Source organism: Hippopotamus amphibius, chromosome 5 (genome assembly GCF_030028045.1).
Source record: "Hippopotamus amphibius kiboko isolate mHipAmp2 chromosome 5, mHipAmp2.hap2, whole genome shotgun sequence".
In the NCBI taxonomy this organism is placed as follows: domain Eukaryota; kingdom Metazoa; phylum Chordata; class Mammalia; order Artiodactyla; family Hippopotamidae; genus Hippopotamus; species Hippopotamus amphibius.
Window position 1 is genome coordinate 126,208,678 of NC_080190.1, and position 19,341 is coordinate 126,228,018.

A 19,341-nucleotide genomic window follows, 5' to 3' on the forward strand; every position below is an offset into this window, starting at 1 on the left:
CTCAGGCGGATGTGCTGAAAGATGGGGCCGGAGGGGTTGGTGGCAACAAGGGGTCCTCCTGAGCTGGTCCGTTCCCTTCAGATGGAGCAGGAGGGTCTCAGGGCTGCTTTCAACAGGAGGCCAGCAGCAGGCAGTCAGCTGATGGAGGGTCAGGCTGGGAACATTACAGCTCATTGCGCTACTCCAAGGTAGAGTTTCATTATTGCCACAGCCCCGCTGTCACCCCTACGTCTGGAGCCTGTGGCTCCTCCAAGTGCTTCTGTTTTATAAAGTGGTTTCGTACTCCAGCCGCTCCTGAATGAGAGCATCGTCTTTGTACTGCAGCCTCGGAGGAGCCGGGGAACATTCAAAGGCTAAAATGGCCTTTCGGAGGCTTCGGTCCAAAACGTGTCTCTCCCATGCTGGGTACCTATTCCTGAACAGGTCAATTTTAATGACAGATTCTTCAATCCTTGGTGGGCGAGAGGATGGGGTGGAGGGGGCCGTGGGTCTCACCTGAAAGACCGGTACACACCCGTCCCGCTCTGCGAATTTCTGGTCGCGGTCGCCAGCGACACTGCGGTTGTTGGAGATGGACCGCAGGGTGCTTGTGGCCACTTCCGGGGGCAGCGTGAAGGCAGCGGCGGGGTCCTCACAAGCACAGCTCGGTGACTGCCCGAATCTGGGTCCATTGGGGTGAAAGAAGGCATAATACATCAGCATAAAAACCACGCCAGTTAAAAAGCTGCTGAAGACCACACACAACGCTGGGATGGCGAACGCATCCGCGATCTGGGGAGCCTTGTAGAGGTACCAGAGGGCACTCAAGGCCGTGTTTTCCAGAAGGATCACAAAGTAGTAAATGAAGAGCCTGCAGCGTGTCCTGCCTTCCTTGACATTGAACCAGCTGAAGATGTAGATGATGCCCACCACCATGTCGAACACGATCTCCTCCCACTTGGTGATACAGAATTCCGTCTCACAGTGGACGATCCAGAAGGTCATGATGCACCAGTGAAGGACGATGAAGATCCCGAAGTAGAGCTGGAAAACCGAGGCGAAGAGGGCGAAGGTGATGACCCTGGCCGCGATGGTGAAGAAGTGCCAGCAGAACTGGATGACCACGGCCATGTAGCTGATGGGCTTCTTGTCATCGCGAGAGTCCCGGAGCGCCTTCTGGTAGGAGGCCAAGGCCCAAGCCAAGGACACGAGGGAGGCGGCCGCTGTGAAACCTACAAAGGCAAACAGGAAGACAGGCTGTCAAAAGCGACATGCAGCGTGGTCCCCTGGAAAGAAGTCATGTGGCGCTTGGGGCAGGCTAGCTTCCACCGCAGCACGGCTCTGCATTTCTTGGAGTTGTAGCTGGGCTAAATACAGAGATGGGGCTCCTAGGGTCGGTCCTCTAAGGGGCCCCAACCGTCTGGAAAAGACATGAAGCCAATGGGAGTGTTGCTCAGGGCCAGCGGGAGTGTGGGGGCTGAAAAGCGGGAGGGGTGTTAGCTTTCTGTGTATTCGGTGTAAATAGACTAGGGCGGTGGTTTTGTTTGGTGGGAATGTAACTGTGGGCTGGAGGCTGACAGAACTTGGTTTCTGTTTCAACTTTGCACTTATGACCCGCATGCATGACTTTGGACAAAAATCAGTGTCCTTATTTAGAAAGCGGATAATCTCCAAGGCTCCCTGTCAGCTCTGAGATTCTGTGATTGAAAGGGACAGATACTGAGGAAACTTGAGGGCCTAGTTGGTTTACCTATCTGCTTCTGAACAAGAATAAATGTAGCTCATTCCCCAAAGAAAGTTAACAGTTTCTTGAAAATAAGAAAAGGAGTCCACGGAATCTCCTTGGCCATGTTTCTTGTGATACTGAAACCGTGCACCACAGATCGGGACTTGAACCCACATGGCCGGGACCCTAACTCAGCCAAAACCCAAGGTCTTCCAACTGAGATCACACATCTGGTGTCAGGACTTACTAAAGCTCAGGTTCTTGATGTCTCATCACAGAAAGAATTCAGTGAGAGACAAAGTGAGAGGTAAGAAGTGGATTTATTTAGAGAGAAACACACTCCACAGACAGAGTGTGGGCCATCTCAGAAGGTGAGAAAGGCACCAGGGTACCAGGGTTGTCAGTTCATACAGGGGTGGGTGATTTCATAGGCTAATGAGTGGGAGGAGTATTCCAGTTATTTCAGGAAGGGGCAGGGTTTCCAGGAACTGGACCACCACCCACTTTTTGATCCTTAGGGAACTGTTAGGGGGCCTGTGGGTATGTCACATGGCTGACGTGTTACAGTGAGCCTATACTGAGACTCAAGGTCTAGTGGAAGTGGACTTGTCCACCATCTTGGGCCTATTTGGTTGTAATCAGTTTATGTCATGTTCTCAGGCTATGTCATTCTTTCAAAGGTTGTGCCCTGCTCCCCTCCTTCCTGTTTCAATACCTGGTGTGCAGTCTGTCCTAATATGGTCTGAGGCTCTTCCTACAGCTTCTTTCCACCCAGAAGAAGAAACGTCTGCTCACTGTCATGCACCTTGTATTCTTTCACAAATTAAATATTGTACAGAAGTCACTTATCAACCACTTATCTTATTATGCAGTGTGCCCCATTTGGTTAGTATTCCCCCTAAAAGTATGTTTCCAAATTAAAAAAAAAAATCATTCTTATTGCTCCACTCCACTCTTGCTCCACCTACTGTGTCTGAAATGTCTCCTCTGTGGTCCTGATGTGGAGAGGGCTCACCTGAAAACACACCACCTCCTTCAGGAGAGAACTCTCTGGGGAATTCCACTTTGTCACTGAAACATCAGGTCAGTCTGCATTGCAGCTGGTTTACTTAACGAGTCTTAAAAAAACTTACCAAGACTAACAAAGATTTTGTGTGTTTTTAAGTCCGGCTAGCTTTTCTTTATCAGATCTATTCCTAAGCATAGTTCTCCCACTATAGAAATAATAGAGGGGGGACGGTTGCCAAGAACTTAGGGTGGAATTTGTACTTTCCTTTTTATACTTTGATAGAGAAAAGCTGTTATCTATAGTCCTTGAAAAATGAATTTCAAAAAATGACTTGAGAGAAAGAGCCACGCTAATTGATAGAAAAAACATTCAACCTCAACTGTCATTTCTCACACCTTCTCCTTGAGTAAGAAGAACTCCAAAAAACAATTATTGATAATTTTTTTTTCAACAGTCTCTTCTCATATCTGCTCCCAATCAAGCCAGCAGAACATCCACATCTTACACTGGATCTTCACTTTTTTCCTGCCAGGACAAAAATCTTGCATTACTGTAACTCTCAGGCATTGTAGGTAATATTCCTGGGTCAGTTACAGACCAGTGCACAAAGGAGTTTGCACTGATAATATAATTTCTAGACACTGGAAACACATCAATTCTAAAGCACCTCCAAGAGTGAAAAGAGAGGGAAGGAGAAAAAGTTACAGAAAGAAGAAACAAGGCGAGAAGATGGGAAATAAAAGGTGATGGAATAATTATGTGAAGGACATACTTCTTATCAGTTGAAGGAATAAGAACAAAGCCGTTTTAATGACGACACCCGTGTGTGGGGCATAGACGCCCTCAGGAGCTCGCTCCCGATGGGCACCATTTGCGACGGCGCGGGTTGCTTCTTCCATAGACTGTGTCTCCCCCAGGCACTTGAGCTGGGCTCGCGGGCTGCCTCCCCACCTGCACGCCCTCCTGGTTTCCACCCGCCAGCATCGTTCAGGACCGCGCGGAACACAGCGCCACCTTCAGGAGGATGGCTGCATTGTTGGTCAGGCTCCAGCCAAGGAAGGAGCGAGGGACTTCTTCCATCGGAAGTCTGATCAAGTACCAGTTACTAAAGTCTGTTTTTCAAAGCAGTGAAAATAGGAAACAGCAGCACTATCACCAACAAACTTTACAAACACAGCATCATAAAATTCTGTTGTCAGATTTTAAAAGAATTGGAAAATTAGCTTCGTCCAAATTCCCCTGTAATCACCACCCCCTTTATTCCGAGGCCCTAAAAAAGGAATTCAGCCTGCACTTGACACTCCAGAAACTTGTTATGACACTATTCTGGCAGAAGATAAATAAAGATTTCCTATCAGCTTTGCTTTCTATGTATCTCACAATTTAAAAAGCCACTACCAAAGGCAAATTTCCTGTCCATCATCACCATTCCCTTTTGTGAATTATCTGCTTCTGCAAGAACTAGAATTTCCCTTGTTCACTTGCTGGTGATTTTCTTTTTCATCTGTTGAGCAATTAATTTTTATAAGACAAATATATGCCTGAACAGAAAACAAGGGGCCATTTTAGAATTACTCCTCATTACAAATTCACACCCGCCATGAAATGCTTAATTCTTTTGCTTTTCTGCAAATAACACCAGCTCAGTTGTATCAAATGCCAACGTAGACTTCCTCAGCAAGGCACTGCGTTATTATAGGGGTAGGATTCTCTAGAACTTCTGAGACACTGTGCTGAAACACGGAACTCTAAATACTCCTTTAGCCAATAACATTTATTTTAACTTTTTATTCAAAAATAATTGCAAGAATAAAAATAACAATTGGACACTGATATACTCTTTGCCCAGATCTCATCGTTTGGCCTCATTTCCTTTCTCAGTGCTCTTCTCTCTCTCTCTGAAACATCTGAGAGTATATTGCACACATCATGGCTACTGTGGTCTGAATGCTTGTGTTCCAAGTTTACAGGTTGAAATCCTAACCCCTAATGGTGATGGTAGTAGTAGGCGGGGCCTTTGGGAGGTGATTACATGGTCGGGGGGAGCTCTTGTGAGCAGGATCCCAGGAGAGAACCCCAGACCCTCTGCTGTGTAAGAATACCACAGAGTCTTCCACCCAGAAGAGAAGAGCGCTCTCACCAGACTGTGCTGGCACCCTGACCTCTGGCTTCCAGCTTCCATTACTGTGAACAAGATGTTTCTGCTGTTTATAAGCCGCCCAGTCCGTGGTGTTTTGTTACAGCAGCCGGAAAGGCCTAGGACAATGAGTCTTTACCCTAAAATACACCAATGTCTCTTTCCTACAAAGAGGGATATTCTTTTAGATAACCACAGTACGTTTATCAACTTCAGTACATTTAACATTGGTATAATTTATTTTTCTTTCCTAATCCGCCATCAATATCTCATTTTCATCAACTAACAATGTCCATTACAGGATTTTCCTTCTGGCAAAGGACTGAGTCTAGAACCAGGTACTGCATTTGGTTGTCTTACCCAGTTAGTTTTCTTTAATCTGGAATGTTTGCACAGACTTTCTTTACCTTTTATTATTTGACATTTTTTGAAGAGTACAGTACCCTAAAAAAAGAAAGAGAGAGAGGGAGAGCAAAAGCAAAAGAAAAGGAAAGAAAGAAATGAGCGTTCCTCACTTTGGGTTTGTCTGTTGTTTCCTCACGGTTATGCATTTCAAGCTGGAAGACTACATAAGTGATACTGAACAATATTTTTCCCATCATATCATCAAAATACTAAAATACAAGGATTCCTTCTGTAGTCCTGGGCAGTGTACAGTATGTCTCACAGTATTTTCTTTCAAAGCAATGAATAGCATATTACTTATGAAAACTTCCTTCTAAAGTAAAAACCAGCTCTGGAAGACTCCATGGGACCACACTATTTATTTAAAATGTTAAAAAAGGTGATAAGACCTCAGAGCTTCCCTAGTGCAACAATTTCATACTATAGAAAAGTAACTGAGTCTTACTTTCAGGCGTTAAATGATTTACCTTCCCTCCCTCCTCTCCCTAACGTGTCTTCAGTGAAAATTGTGGAAGGGGTTGTGGGCAAAAGTTCTATCATCTTCATTTAAATATTATCTGTTCTTGGATGTAATAGATAAAAGGATTAAGATGGGATATAAGACTCCCGAGATATTACAATCCAAGAGAACTTTTTGTGTTGAAACCTCTAAACTAGAAGGGTACTACTTCTGCTCCTGAATGAAATTAGGTCTCTTCAGAAAGTATGTTTTATATCAATCTCCTCACCCCCACTCTCTTCCTCACTTATCCCAGCCTATAATTATGTTTTATTTTGTGCTTGTTTAATCATTCTGTTTCTCACTAGAGTGGACATTTAGGTAAGGATAAGTATCTGCTTATTTACTTTTCTGTTTTTTGAGCCTTTCACAGTACCTGGCATATATTATGACTTGAAAGAAAGAGAGAGGAGAGAGAGAAAGGGAGAGAGAGAGAGAGAGAAAGAGAGAGAGAGAAAGAAAGAAAGGAAGGAAGGAAGGAAGGGAGGGAGGGAGGAAGGAAGGAAGAAAAAGAAAGAAAGGAAGAAAGGAAGGATTCGAAATATAGAGTCAGAACCACAGAGGGAATGAGATATTCAACAAACTTGCACCCTTCTTCATTGCTCTCCTATTCTGCTTCTTTGCAATTTCAGTCTGAGCTGCAAATGCCAAAACATTGTGAAATAAAATCTGTCCTCTCATCGTGTTGTTTGTGGCCTGGGTGTAAACAAGAGTTCCTGGAAAAACCCAGAGAACACTTTATAGGATTTATAGTCTAATTCCCTAGATGTAGGAGGTTCAGGGAACTGAACCAAGTGCTCTGATTCTTTGATTCTTCAATAAACAGAGTGAGCCTGTCTCTTTCCTTCTCCTTAGGGAGGGCAGAACTGCAGCCCTTCCCCTCACCACAGGCCAGCCAAGGGTTAGTCTCAGGGACACCTGGCCACTTGCCTATGGTCACAACCAAACTGCAGCTGGTGAGAAGGGGCTCTTTTATAAAAAAAAAAGAATTGTTATTCTGTAAAATTCAAACATATGCAATAGCAGAGAGAATAAAAGAACAGATATAGCCTTCATGCAGAATTAACTCAAGGGCCTGAGTTCTGAAATCCATCACGAGGGAAGCGTGAGTTTTGGCCGGCAGGGGGCGCCTCTCCACGGAGTCTTGGCTCGCTCCTGCATCCAGCTGTGCGGAAAGCTCACTCGCCAAGGACAGCTGATGCTTTCTCGGCTCTTCCTGGGAAGCCTGATCTGGTAGCTCTCAGCCCGACTTCCTCTGACTCTTCTGGGCCCCCAGTCTCCCTGACAGGTTTCCTTTTCCCCGAGACAGAAAATGCTGTGCTCTCCCTTGAAAAGCCACCTCTCTCCAGTCAATCCCTACTCATCCTTCAGTGTCCGGTTTAAGCATCATTCCTCTTCATAGAGAAGCCTGTCCCAGTCCCTAATCTAAGTCCAGTCCCCCTGCACTCCTCACACGCACCTCAGCGCACCAGCATCTGCCACTCTGTTTGGGTACCAATTTCTGAAAATAGCCCATTTGTCATCCAGCAGCAGCTCTCATATGGCCTCCCAATCTGCCCTCCATCTTGATTGCAAACACCTCAGTTTCCCTTCTTTTCACCCCATTTCTTCATCCTGTCAATTTCAACACTTTTTTTGGAGGAAATTTTAAGTATTTTCTGACGAATGGTTTGCGAATGGATGATTTACAATATAACCCTCCTCCTTAGGGAGGCGAGATGATCACAGGACCATTCATAATGTCTGTAGTCTTTTCATCACAAACAGGATAACTTTTTCCCCCTAAAGCTACACTCCCTAAACAAACAGACAAAACACTGAATTTTAGGTGACAGTATAATGTTGATTTCTCATAGTCAAAAAAAGTTATGGTTTCCTTTCTGACTTTGAGTTCTGAGTTTCTCTTACCCAAAATAAAGATATACACTCTAAAAAAAAGTTACGGTTTCCTTAGTGAATAGGAAGCACATAATCGTAGACAAATAGAGAAGGAAGGAGTGTCTGTGGGGCCCTTACTTTGTGCACAGGGATGAGTTAGGTACCTACGTCCTTTGTCCAATTTAAATTTCATGATGACACATGGAGACAAGCACTGTTTTGCATTCAGGGACGCAGAGACCCAAAGAGAGGCTAAATAACGTGCCCAAGCTGATGTGATTAGCAAGGAGGACAGACATCCAGGTTCATAGATTCCAAACTCTGTGCACTGTGACCACAGGCTGGGGTGGGGTCGGCACGCACAGCGGGTGAGATGAGCTGTAGACACCTGTGGAGGTGTAGAACACACGGGCTAACAGCATGGGGATGCAGGTGACCCCGGAGTAGTTCCCCCTCTCATGTGTCTGACTGCGAGGGCTCCCATCATACCTGCTCCTTCAGGCTCACCGTGACCACGCTTGTTCCCAGGCTAAGGCATCCCCCTTGGGGTTCTCTGCGCAGAATGGGTCAGAAGCACAAGCACCTAGGAGGGAACCCAGACTCTTCTCATCTTCACATTTTCTGGACTAAAACAGCCCTCCTAGTTTTCCTGAATTTTTTTTTTTTTTCCTCACTGTGAGGCTTGTGGGATCTTAGTTCCCCGACGAGGGATCGAACCCGGGCCCTCCACAGTGAAAGCACGGAGTTCTAACCACTGGAACACCAGGGAATTTCCTTTTATGAATTTTTATCTGCGGAAGAATATTGCCCCGTTCAAGTTGATTATGTGAGCAAAGAGATGCAGGTCATGAAACCGAAGGGGTTTCCATTTCTTCAGCTTGTCTCTTGGTTACAGATATAAAAGCAGGAGATCCACTGGGCTGGACTCCTCCCGAATTCACCTAGTTGAAAGAATGTAATAATTGAAAAAAGTGTAAAGCCCCCTATGCTGTGATCTCTGTGGAGTGAGGCGAAGGGAAGGAAAGTAATACAAGCTCCACCGGGTCTAAGATGTTTGCAATCTTCTTCCATTGAAACCATTCATCTCTGTTTTAAACCTTGTAATAGTTCTGATTAAAAATATTGAAATGCTTTAATATGTTTAATTTTGGTAAGGATACACATTCTCTCTGTAATCCGTCCTGAGGATTTCAGCTTCTTTGCAAGGCAAATTGTCAGGCTGCTAAGGAGTTGATAAGGGAAACAATGAATTGAAATTTTAAAAAATATTTTAATATGAAAGCAGTCGAAGAAAGTTGTTGGGAGAAGCAAGGTGTCTCTCCTCCTTAAGAAATGTGGAAAGTAATTTCTTCTGATTGGAAAAAAAAAAATCTTCGGTGCTCTCACATAGCTCTAGCCCATTTAAGTTTTAAAACTATTTTTAGATTAAAAAAAAATTTCCAAGAAGGCAAACATGCTGCGTGTAGGAATTTGAAAACATACAATAGTTTTTCTCTAAGAAAAAAATCTGTATTTAGGAAGTGAGAAGTTATCATTCTTTGTACAATATTACAAATTGAAAGGTTAAATTTACATTGAAAATAAAAAGATGATAGAAATGACTACTTAAAAGACATAAAATAAGTAATCTCATATGCCCAGTAGAATTACATTTTCCTTTAGAGTAAGTTTATTTTCCATTCCATTTTTTTTTTTACACATCACTCTATTTTCTTCTTGAAGTTTTTCTCCGTTGGGTGGTAGAGAGTGTAGTGGGGCAAAATGAAGAGGAAAAGGGGGCAAACAGGGACAGAGACAAGCAGACAGAAGCTGTGACTTTCTCCTACTTGGCAAAGAGGGACACAGATGCACGAGAGCAAAATTAAAATAATAGTTAAAAAAATCCCGATATGCATCAAATTGCTCTGTGTCTGACTTTCCACACAGATTACCCCACTTATTCCTCACAGCATCACCTCTTCGATGTAAGTATTTTGCCCATTTTACAGATGGGGAAACTGAGGTTCAGAGAGGCAAAATAGTCTCACCAAGGGGTGGCAAACTGTTTCTGTAAATATAAGAAATATTTGGGGTTTTGTAGGCTGTATGGCTGTCTACCAGAAGCGTTCAACTTTGCCCTTGTAGGGAGAAAACAGCCACAAATGATACTTAAATGGCAGAAAAAGTAGGAGGTGGCCTGAATTTGGTCTGTGGGCCTTCGTTTCCTGACCCCTCTGCTGACCTGTGGACACATTTTAAGCAAGTAGTATTTTTAACCCACAGTTTTCTGACTTTAAACTCCTTACCCTCTTCTCTAAACTCATTGAAATATTTTGCACCAAGAATGAAACCCGGTGACTTTGGGAACACTTTTTGAGGTGGTAATAGTGTGATACTGAAATAAAACTCAGAGGCCCTGTCACAATTCACCCAGCTAAAGAAACAAAGCTACAGGAAAGCGCCGTATAGCAGGGTATCCTGCACACAGGCTGACTTTCGGGCATGAATACTTCTCTTGAAGGTCGACTGTAAAGTCATCTTATAGGAAGCACACATGCCACGCCTCGAGCAACTTGATCATCTGCAGGAAAGCAGGTAGGCATTTGCCAGGTGGAAGGGCAAGACTGCGCCTTGGTTCAGGCTGGCCCCGCCTGTGGACAGACTAGCTCCTGCATCTGGCAAGGCCTCCACCACACCAGCGGAAGCGTCTGCAACAGTCTTTGGCTGTTTCTCTTCCCTTATGTTCCAAGGTGCCTCTGCACATTGCCATGCATGTAAATGTGATGGCTCACCTGCCACCAATCACCTGCTAGTGTCACCAGTATAGACAGTTACTGGCCTATTTAGAAGGATCTGTGATTCAGGGCATCCATGGGAGAGTGACAGAGTCTGGGTCCCCGGGGTTTAAAATCAAGTGTTAATTCTAATGAAGGCTACTGTCTACTCACCCACAGTCAGAGTTATTCATGCTTAGAGGACTTGGAAGGGGGCCCAGAGAAGGCAAGATGGTGACACTAACCCAGGGTAAATAAATGAACAGGAGTGAGGCATGCGGGGGGGTGGGGGGGAGGGGGGGTGTCAGGGAGCCGGTGGTGGGTGGGTGGCGGGCTAGAGAACAGTCAAGGATGTGTTGTGGTGGGGGGGTGCTGGCATGTGATGTTCACGGTGATGAGGTGGCATAAATATTTGTGTTGATGGACACGAGAACCAAGCTCTTTTCTGGTAGGAGAGTTGAGACGCTGCCTATGTGGGAGAGGGGAAGGTGAAAAGGATGTCCCTGACAGAAGAAGGTCCGCAGGGTAGACCTGGGAGGACACACCAGCCGGCCCGCGTGTGGACATGTGAATTTGACACCACTGTCCAGCGATAAAAGGATAACAAGTCTGCATCCTGAAGGCCCAGACCCAGGTCCTCCCCTGTTTCCCTCCTCTCTGTCCCTCCCTGCACGCTTTCCTCTGACCAACACCGACTGGACATCTATGAAGTGCCAGGTGCTGAGGACACGAACGCAGTTCCCTAGAGGGACAGCAAGTCCACATGGGAACAGCCACAGATGCTGCTCCAACCTGGTGAGCGGAGGGTGGAGAAGAGAAACAGCCTGTGCCCCGGGGAGAGGGGGGTGCAGCCTAGCCACGAGCCGAAGCTGAAGGTGTGGCTGGAGCTGGAGTCAAGGTGTTTGAGGGGCGGAGAGCCAACCAGCGAAACCAGGAGACCATGGACGTGACACACGAGTCTGGAGGACGTGGGCCTCGCCCAGGAGGCAGGCGCACCTTCAGGAGCCTCGTGGTGAGGTGCCTGCGAGCCCTGAGTGGCAGGGGGACACCTGCCACAGAGGTGGGAGGCTTGGCAACACATCCTGGGGAGACAGATGTGAAAATGGGGGGAAGCTCTACCTACTGGCCCTGAGTCTTTGGGCACCCCATTACACCCGTTCTTCACAGGTTTGAGTGCGAGTCAGTGAACTAGTGCTCCTTAAAATATTTATGAGCAGAAACCTTCCAATATAAATATGATGAGCCACTCCAAAGCCCAGCTTTCCTCTTAATTTTGCTCCCTTCTGCCCCTCCCCAGGAGCCGTTTTATGCCTGGATTCAAAGAGGGTCTCCCTGGAGGAGGCTGGCTTCAACAGACTAACAGGACAGAGAGAAAAATAGAATAAGAGGTACAATCTTTAGGGTAAAGGCTTTTTTTCCTCTTTGCAGATGTGAAAGCAATTCTTTTGACAGGATACTGTTCCTAAAAGTCACTTGAAAACAGAGGGAAAATAGTTGCCATTATTTACGTAGGTGGAATATGGGCTTCATTTTATTTTGATTAGAAGCCAAGAACATGGAAGCCACTCAGTTGAAGGAAGGAGGGGAGGTGGAGACATGGTGTCAGGGGTGCAGGAGAGTCTGAGGCAGGAACAGGTTTCGATGGCCTTGTCTTAGGGAAACCCAGGTGTCAGGGACAGTGTTGGTCACAGGATTTCTCTGAATTGTGTACAAGAAAGGGGGCTTCCTGAAGGAGGGCAGGGCTCAGCCTGGAGCCCCAGAACCCCAGTGCCAGGTGGGCCCTCCCGAGGATGGAGAGGAGGCAGCAGAGGGGAAGATGCTGGGTGGAGCTGCGGGAGAAGCACCAGGACCGGGAGGGGGAGAGGCCCTCGGGGAGGACAACGGACACTTCATTTATCTGCTTTCGATTGCTTCTTTTCCCTGGCTTCATTCCTCAAACAATTGCTGGCAGAAATGGATGCCCTTTAAAATAAAAGGCCTTTTACACCATGAGGTAGCATTCTCTAAGGATCACCAATGTCGAATTGAAGGGTTGCTGCAGGCTTCAAGGAAAGAGGACTTTCTGGAGCGTGGGGTGAGGGCTGCAGCCCCCAGCTTCTGCTCTGATTTCTGGGTGCCCTGGCCTTAGGGTTGCCTCGGTTTTACTCTGCCTATTAAAAGGCCACGGCTTGCGCTGGAACCATTTAATAGTGCAGCAGTACATTGTGCTTTCAAGCAGGGCAAGGCCTTTCTATGTGATTCACAAAAAATGACTCAATACCCCGAGGACTCGGGTTTGTAGCCTTATCTGTTCTTACGGCTGGGCTGGCTCAGAGAAAGCCGATCGGCTGGCCTCGCAGCCGCCTCCCCATTGCTCAGCCTCTCCAGGGTCACGGTCCTCCCTGTGGCCGACGGTGGGACCCTCCGTGCTTTGAGAGCATGCAATGAGACCACAAAGATTGCATACAGCCTAGACTCTTAGTCCGAGGACTGGGATTGAGGAAAGTGGCTGTGAATGCACTTTGTGAACTGTTAAGAGTCTTACAGATATTACGGGTTGTCTCCATTGCTCAAAAAATAAAATCCAAAGGAGAGAACCTCACAGTCTGGATTTACTGAGGAACACTGTGAAATTTCTTTTAATACTTCTCTGGGTGTGAGAGATGCCTTCCTGTCCTCAAGATAGACTATCAGACCTGTCAAGGATTCTTCTGGTCTCGGATGACAAAATGTTCAGCTTTTTGGGAGATCGTAAAGGTTGTGAAGGATACCTGGCTTCCAGGTCCTCTGTCTAGGGGTGCAGAGACCAGTTCAACCAACCTTTTCTAGTATAACCTTATTTTAGAAGTAAATAAACCCTTCACCAGCTCAGGTAAACTAGTTCCATGTGAACCTCACACGATTATAGCGAGGCTATCCACAACGACTACTTTTATGAATACAGGGGCCACCTTTTAGCTGATCTGTCATATTTTGAGGTACCCTTATTATTTGGAACCAAAAATTCTGTTTGGGAAGACGCATTTACTTGAAATGACCTACGTCACTGCTAGTTTGGGATAATTCTGGAGATTTACTGACAGACTCACTGAAAAAAAAAAAGGAAAGGAAAGGAGAAAAAGAAGGAAAAGGGGGGAAAAGGAGGTAAAAAAATTCAACTCTAGAAATTATTCCTGGAAGTATGAGTTCACAATTAAGTTTTGGCTTTGACAGGACTGAAGACAAACTACCCCAAAATATGACACCTTGGCCTATTGAATATTTCAAACTAAAAGAATTTCAGAAACAGCGGATACGGAAAGGATTTTCTGACCTTTTCCTGAAACTGGTCATGAGACCTTCATATGAGTGGTGCCTTCCCCATCCCAGGAGGAAAGGAGCCTCCTCACCTCCAAAGATGGAGGGACTCAGAGAGGAAGCTGAATGGATGGGCCTTGCTAAGCTTCCCCCAGTTTACCGCATACCCCATTTGTCCTTTCACGTTTTCCCACAACTTCCCAACTTCATCAAACCCAGTATCAAAACACTCAGGTTTATCTGCTTCCTCATGTCTTCATTTCCTTACGAAGGCTCATTTGTCGTGCAAAACATTTTTTAAATAATGTTGTAAGCTTTTCTCTTGTTAATTCGTCTATTGTTATAGGGGCCCCAGCCAAGAACGTAGAAGGGAGGGAGGAAAAGATATTTTTCAGGTCCTATGGCTCTTACAGATCAGCTTTTCAAAGCAACTGTAAGTGGTTCTGAAGATCACTAACAGCAAATGAGAACCAGCATCAGGGAACAAATCTCTAGTGAGACCCTCGCAGACCCGTTTAGAATCTGTAGTGTCTTTTTTTTTTTTTAAATATTTTATTTATTTATTTGGTTGCGCTGGGTCTTAGTTGTGGCCTGTGGGATCTAGTTCCCTGATCAGGGATTGAACCCAGGCCCCCTGCATTGGGAGCTTGGAGTCTCAACCGCTGCACCACCAGGGAAGTCCCTATCTGTAGTGTCTTAAACAGAAGAGAGGAGGAGCAGGGTTCCCAAAATTGGCCTAGATGACTAAGAAATGGTGACAAAACAAAAAGTTACAATTTCTCAATCTATATAACATTTGATATACATGTGTGACTAAATTGAGTTAAATAGTATGAATGGACATTCAGCTATTTCATCTCCATCTCCCCAAAGTTTACATATTTAAACTGGCTTCAAAAATACCTTAGCTCTCCTCCTTTCATTGAAAAAATGGAGAATTGTTTTATATAAAGAAGCACCTCAAAATTAGGTAAATACATGAATCCCTAGTTTGGTCTGTAGTATAAATTTTGAACACCTTTAGAGGGCCAGATAAATAAGTAGTCATCACCCCTTCAGGATCAGTTTTCACACTATTGCGCTTCTTTTGCGATTCCTTCATACATCACTTGTTCAATCCCACAGACATGTATGGGCGCCTTCCTAGCCTATGTTGGTTCTGTCACTAGGCTAAGGTTGAGAACACTCAGGGAGATCCTAGTCCACCTCTCTTGAATCTTTGGGTTTTTGACCCCTGTCTGGGCCTGAACCTCCATCATACTCCCCCCGCTGACTGCTCTGTGATGTCTGGCTGAGCCACCCCCTTTGGAAAGCCTACCCTGCCCTCTCCCACTGGTTAGAAACTCCACTTTTGTGCTCCCTTACCTCCTCACGTACACCTTGATTTCAATTTTCGAGCTGTTTATTAGCCTTCCTCTTTTGGTGAGCTCCAAGAAGGTGGGGACCGAGTCCTATTCATTGTTTTACTCCTGGAGACTTGGAAAATGCCTAGCACATTTGATAATTATTTGATAAATTGCACTGAATTGAATTGAACTGAATTTGAATTTGCTCTAAATTGGGGTATTGCATGGATGCCGTTCTTGTCTGTAAGAAACAGACACAAATGCCCTGGATCTGGGACTGTTTATTAGTGCCCTGGGGCTAAGCTCACCCTAAGGCACAGACTACATAAAACACAAGTCATCAAGATTCCAATGTGCAGTCCTTCCTTGACCAAGACATGTCTCTAATAGAACAGAATTAAGTTAAATGCCTGCCATCACCAGGTGTGAAGGTTTTTCAATTAGGATTTCATATGCTAGCAAGCAGTAAAAGAACAGTAATTTCCCAAGACGGAGACCTCTAAATGGAAATGACCAATTCCAGATTCAAGGCTCTCTCCAAATCTTCTAAAATTGACCAGAAGAAATTATTTTAAGCTTCCTAAAATACATATAAAGGTGATTTTGATTGTATTAAGGTTACTAAAGTCTGAGTTCTCAGCAAAAACTTTGGGATTATATGTGTCTCAGAATTTTTCAATTAGTACAATACAAGGAACTGTATAATTTGGAGATGTAGAAGTGGTCCAATAGTCATGAAAATTACACAATTGCTCTGAAACAAATCTATTTCAGTTTATTCTGAGTGATAAACTTGTAAAAAAGAATTGAAGCGGACATTATAAAATAAACATTGCTAAGTAAAAGATTAATAGAGAATAAGAAAAAATAAAAGTGACACCATAACCCTAGGCTATGGGTTATTCTAATTGAGCACTTACATTTATGTCCAAGCTTCCAAGATGTCAAAGTAAAAGAGTAAAAAAAAGAGTTAAATATTAATCATAATATTTTTTTAAAAGTCTTTATTGAATTTGTTACAATATTGCTTCTGTTTTTTATATTTTAGTTTTTTGGTCACAAGGCTTGTGGGATTTTGGCTCCCCAACCAGGGATTGAAACCATACCCCCTGCATTAGAAGGCACAGTCCAAACTACTGGACCACCAGAGAAGTCCCAATTAATTATAATATTAATATATAAATATATAATATATAAATATTAACTATTACTTAAATAATTCTCACTGCTGGATAAAAGCAAGTAGTACTTGTCCTGGTAAAATATTCTAAAAGTAGTGAACCACTGCACTTTTCATGGGGTGAGTGCTGGATTCACAGCCTATGGTTTCCATTGCAAACTTTGCCAAAAGTCTAGGACTGCTTTTTTACACACAGTAGGTCTGTTCTGCATGGACTTTTTGCCTCAGGAAAGAAGAAAGGGCAGAATGGACCTAAGATCTGAATCAAGGAGGACATGAAACCAGCTTTTATCAGATATTAGTAGGGAAACAGAATGTAAATCATGGACAGATAATGAAGCAGTGTGCATGTAATATGGTCTCTGCTTTGCAAAAAAGATGAGTTTTAAACAAAATCAGTGTTCTCTGTAAGGTGGAAGATAGGGAGTTGGTCTTTCTAAGGCTTCAGCAAGGTGCTTGATAGGACACCGAGAGAAGGTAGGCAGACAAACAGACACTGCAGCTGCTGCTGAGGCTAGTGATGCAATAGGCCTTGCAGGATAGGCCTACTATACATGCCTGACACTCGGCTGCTCCTTCTGACTGAGGTCCTGAGTGGGGACACTTGCAGCTGGTGTGTGATTCCCACTGTGAGCCCTCAGGCCCATCTATTTGATCTCCAGGCAGCAGAGACCCAAGACTGACTCAGCATCCTTCCTCTGCATTACCCACTTTCCTAAACCCCCCTGTGGTTTGGCAGAGTTGCATCTGTGTTTTATGCATTCATGGCAGGGGGCACAACAAACCTTTGTCAAGATACAGGATGTGCTTTGGGAGGACGATTGTATTAAGCCCTTACATTGTCCCAGGGCTATTAACAGGGGCTTCTGGTCTGTTGAAAGCAAAGCCAGTTGCACAAATCCATATTGGATAGTGCACACCTCACATGACCAAATGTGACAGCCCTGGAAACAGTGGCTTAAAAAGTTTAAATATATATTTTGATATAAGATTATTTAATGTGTGATGGACATGGTCTGATTCAGAAGAGATTATTTCAAGTATCCTCTTTAGCTTTGCTAAGATTTCTTTTTTCAAAGAAAAATCAGGTGCTGAAGAACCAGAACGAAGGCAAATAAGGAAATAGAGGACTCGAACAATCAAGGTGTTAACTGGACCTAACAAGTATGAATGTATAAGCAGACATGTTCTGACAGAAACAGAATACTCCACCCAACGACAGCAGAATACACATTTTCCTCTAGTGTGCATGAAACATTCTCCAGGGTAGACTACAGGTTAGGCCACAAACAAGTCCTAATGAATTAAAAAAAAGATTAAAAGTATACAAAATAACTTTTGTGTTTACAATGGTGAGAAAGTAGAAACTAATAGTAGAAGGAAAACTAGAAAATTCATAAATGTGTGAAAATTAAACAGTACAATTAAATTACCAGTGTGTCAAAGAAGAAATCACAAGGGAATTAGAAAATATCTTGGAAACAAATGAAAAGAAAAACAAAGCATATCAAAAATCATGGAATGCAATGAAGCAGTGCAAAGAGGAAATCTGTAGCTGTAATGCTTACATTGAAAAAGAAGAATGACCTCAAAAAACAATCTACCTTTACACCTTAATAAACTAGAAAAAGAATAATAAACTAAACCAAAAGCTAGCAGAAGAAAATAAAGATTAGAGCAGAGATAAATAAAATAGAGAGTAGAAAAACAATAGGAAAAAAAAAATCAATGAAACCGAAAGTTTGTTCTTTAAAAAGATAAAAATAAGTTGACCAACCTTTAGCTAGATTGACTGAAAAAGGGAGAGAAACAAATTATTAATATTAGAAATGAAAGTGGGGACATTATTACGGATTTTATGGAACTTAAAAGGCTTATAACAGACTACTATGGACAGCTGTATGGCAACAAATTGGATAACCTAGATGAAACAGACAAATTCCCAGAAACAGACAACCTACCAAGACTGAATTATGAAGAAACAAAATATCTAAATAGACCTATAAAACTAGTAAGGGGATTTAATCAGTAATCAAAAACCTCCCAACAATCTCCCCTTCCCTCCTCCCCCCTCCACCTACCCACAAGAGCTGATGGCTTCATTGGTGAATTATACTATATATTTAAAGAAAAATAAACAGCAACTCTGCTCAAAGGCTTTCAAAAAATTGAAGAGGAGGAAATACTTCCTAATTCATTCTAGGAGGTCAGCATTACCCTGAAACCAAAGTCAGACAAAGATACATCAAGCAAATTATACACCAATACCCCTGATAAACATTGATGCAAAAATCCTCAACAAAGTGTTAGCAAACTGAATTCAGCAGCATAGTAAAAGGATTATACACCACAGCCAAGTGCATTTATTTCTGGAATGTAAGGATGGTTTAATATACGAAAATCAATCAATGTAATACACTACATTAATAGACTGAAGGAAAAAAAACACATCTCAATTCAGAAAAGCATTTGACAAAATTCAACACCCTTTCATGATTAAAAGAAACACTCAACAAACTAGGAATAGAAGGAAACTGCCTCAACATAATAAAGGCCACATATGAAAAGCCCACAGGTAACGTCATACTCAATGGTGAAAGACTGAAAACTTTTCCTCCAAGATCAGGAATAAAATAAGGATGCCTGCTTTTTCCACTTCCATTCAACATAGGGTTGGAAGTTTCAACCAGAGTAAGTAGGCAAGAAAAAGAAAGAAAAGTCAACCAAATTGGATAGAAAAAAGTAAAACTATCTCTGTTCACAGATGACATGTTATATGTGGAAAACCCTAAAGATTCCACACACATACAAAAAAGCTGTTAGAACTAATACATTAATTGAACAAACTTGAGGATACAAAATCAACATGTAAAAATCAATTGCCTTTCTATACACTAACAATGAACCATCTGAAAAAGGGAGGCGGGATGGGGAGGTGTGTAATGAGTAGAGTTTCCATTTGGGAAGATGAGAAAGTCCTGGGGATGGATGGTGGTGACGGTTGCACAGCAACATGAGTAGACTTAATACCACTGAACCATACACTTAAGAATGGTTAAGATGGTACATTTTATGTTTTGTGTATTTTATCATAATAAAAAGCAATCAGGTTCTGTTCCTAGCTAAACTTAACCATTAAAGCAGAAGTTGCAC

At 43.5% G+C, this 19,341-nt stretch overlaps 1 protein-coding gene across 1 annotated transcript in view; it reads right to left on the reverse strand.

Moving 5' to 3' along the window:
- Positions 1-264: 264 nt before the first annotated feature.
- The window catches only part of XKR4 (XK related 4), a 337,756-nt gene continuing 318,679 nt past the window's right edge, over positions 265-19,341 (reverse strand). Inside the window, exon 3 of the mRNA XM_057737077.1 lies at positions 265-1,211. Coding sequence (XP_057593060.1) covers positions 265-1,211 — 947 coding nt within the window. The remainder of the gene's footprint in view (positions 1,212-19,341) is intronic.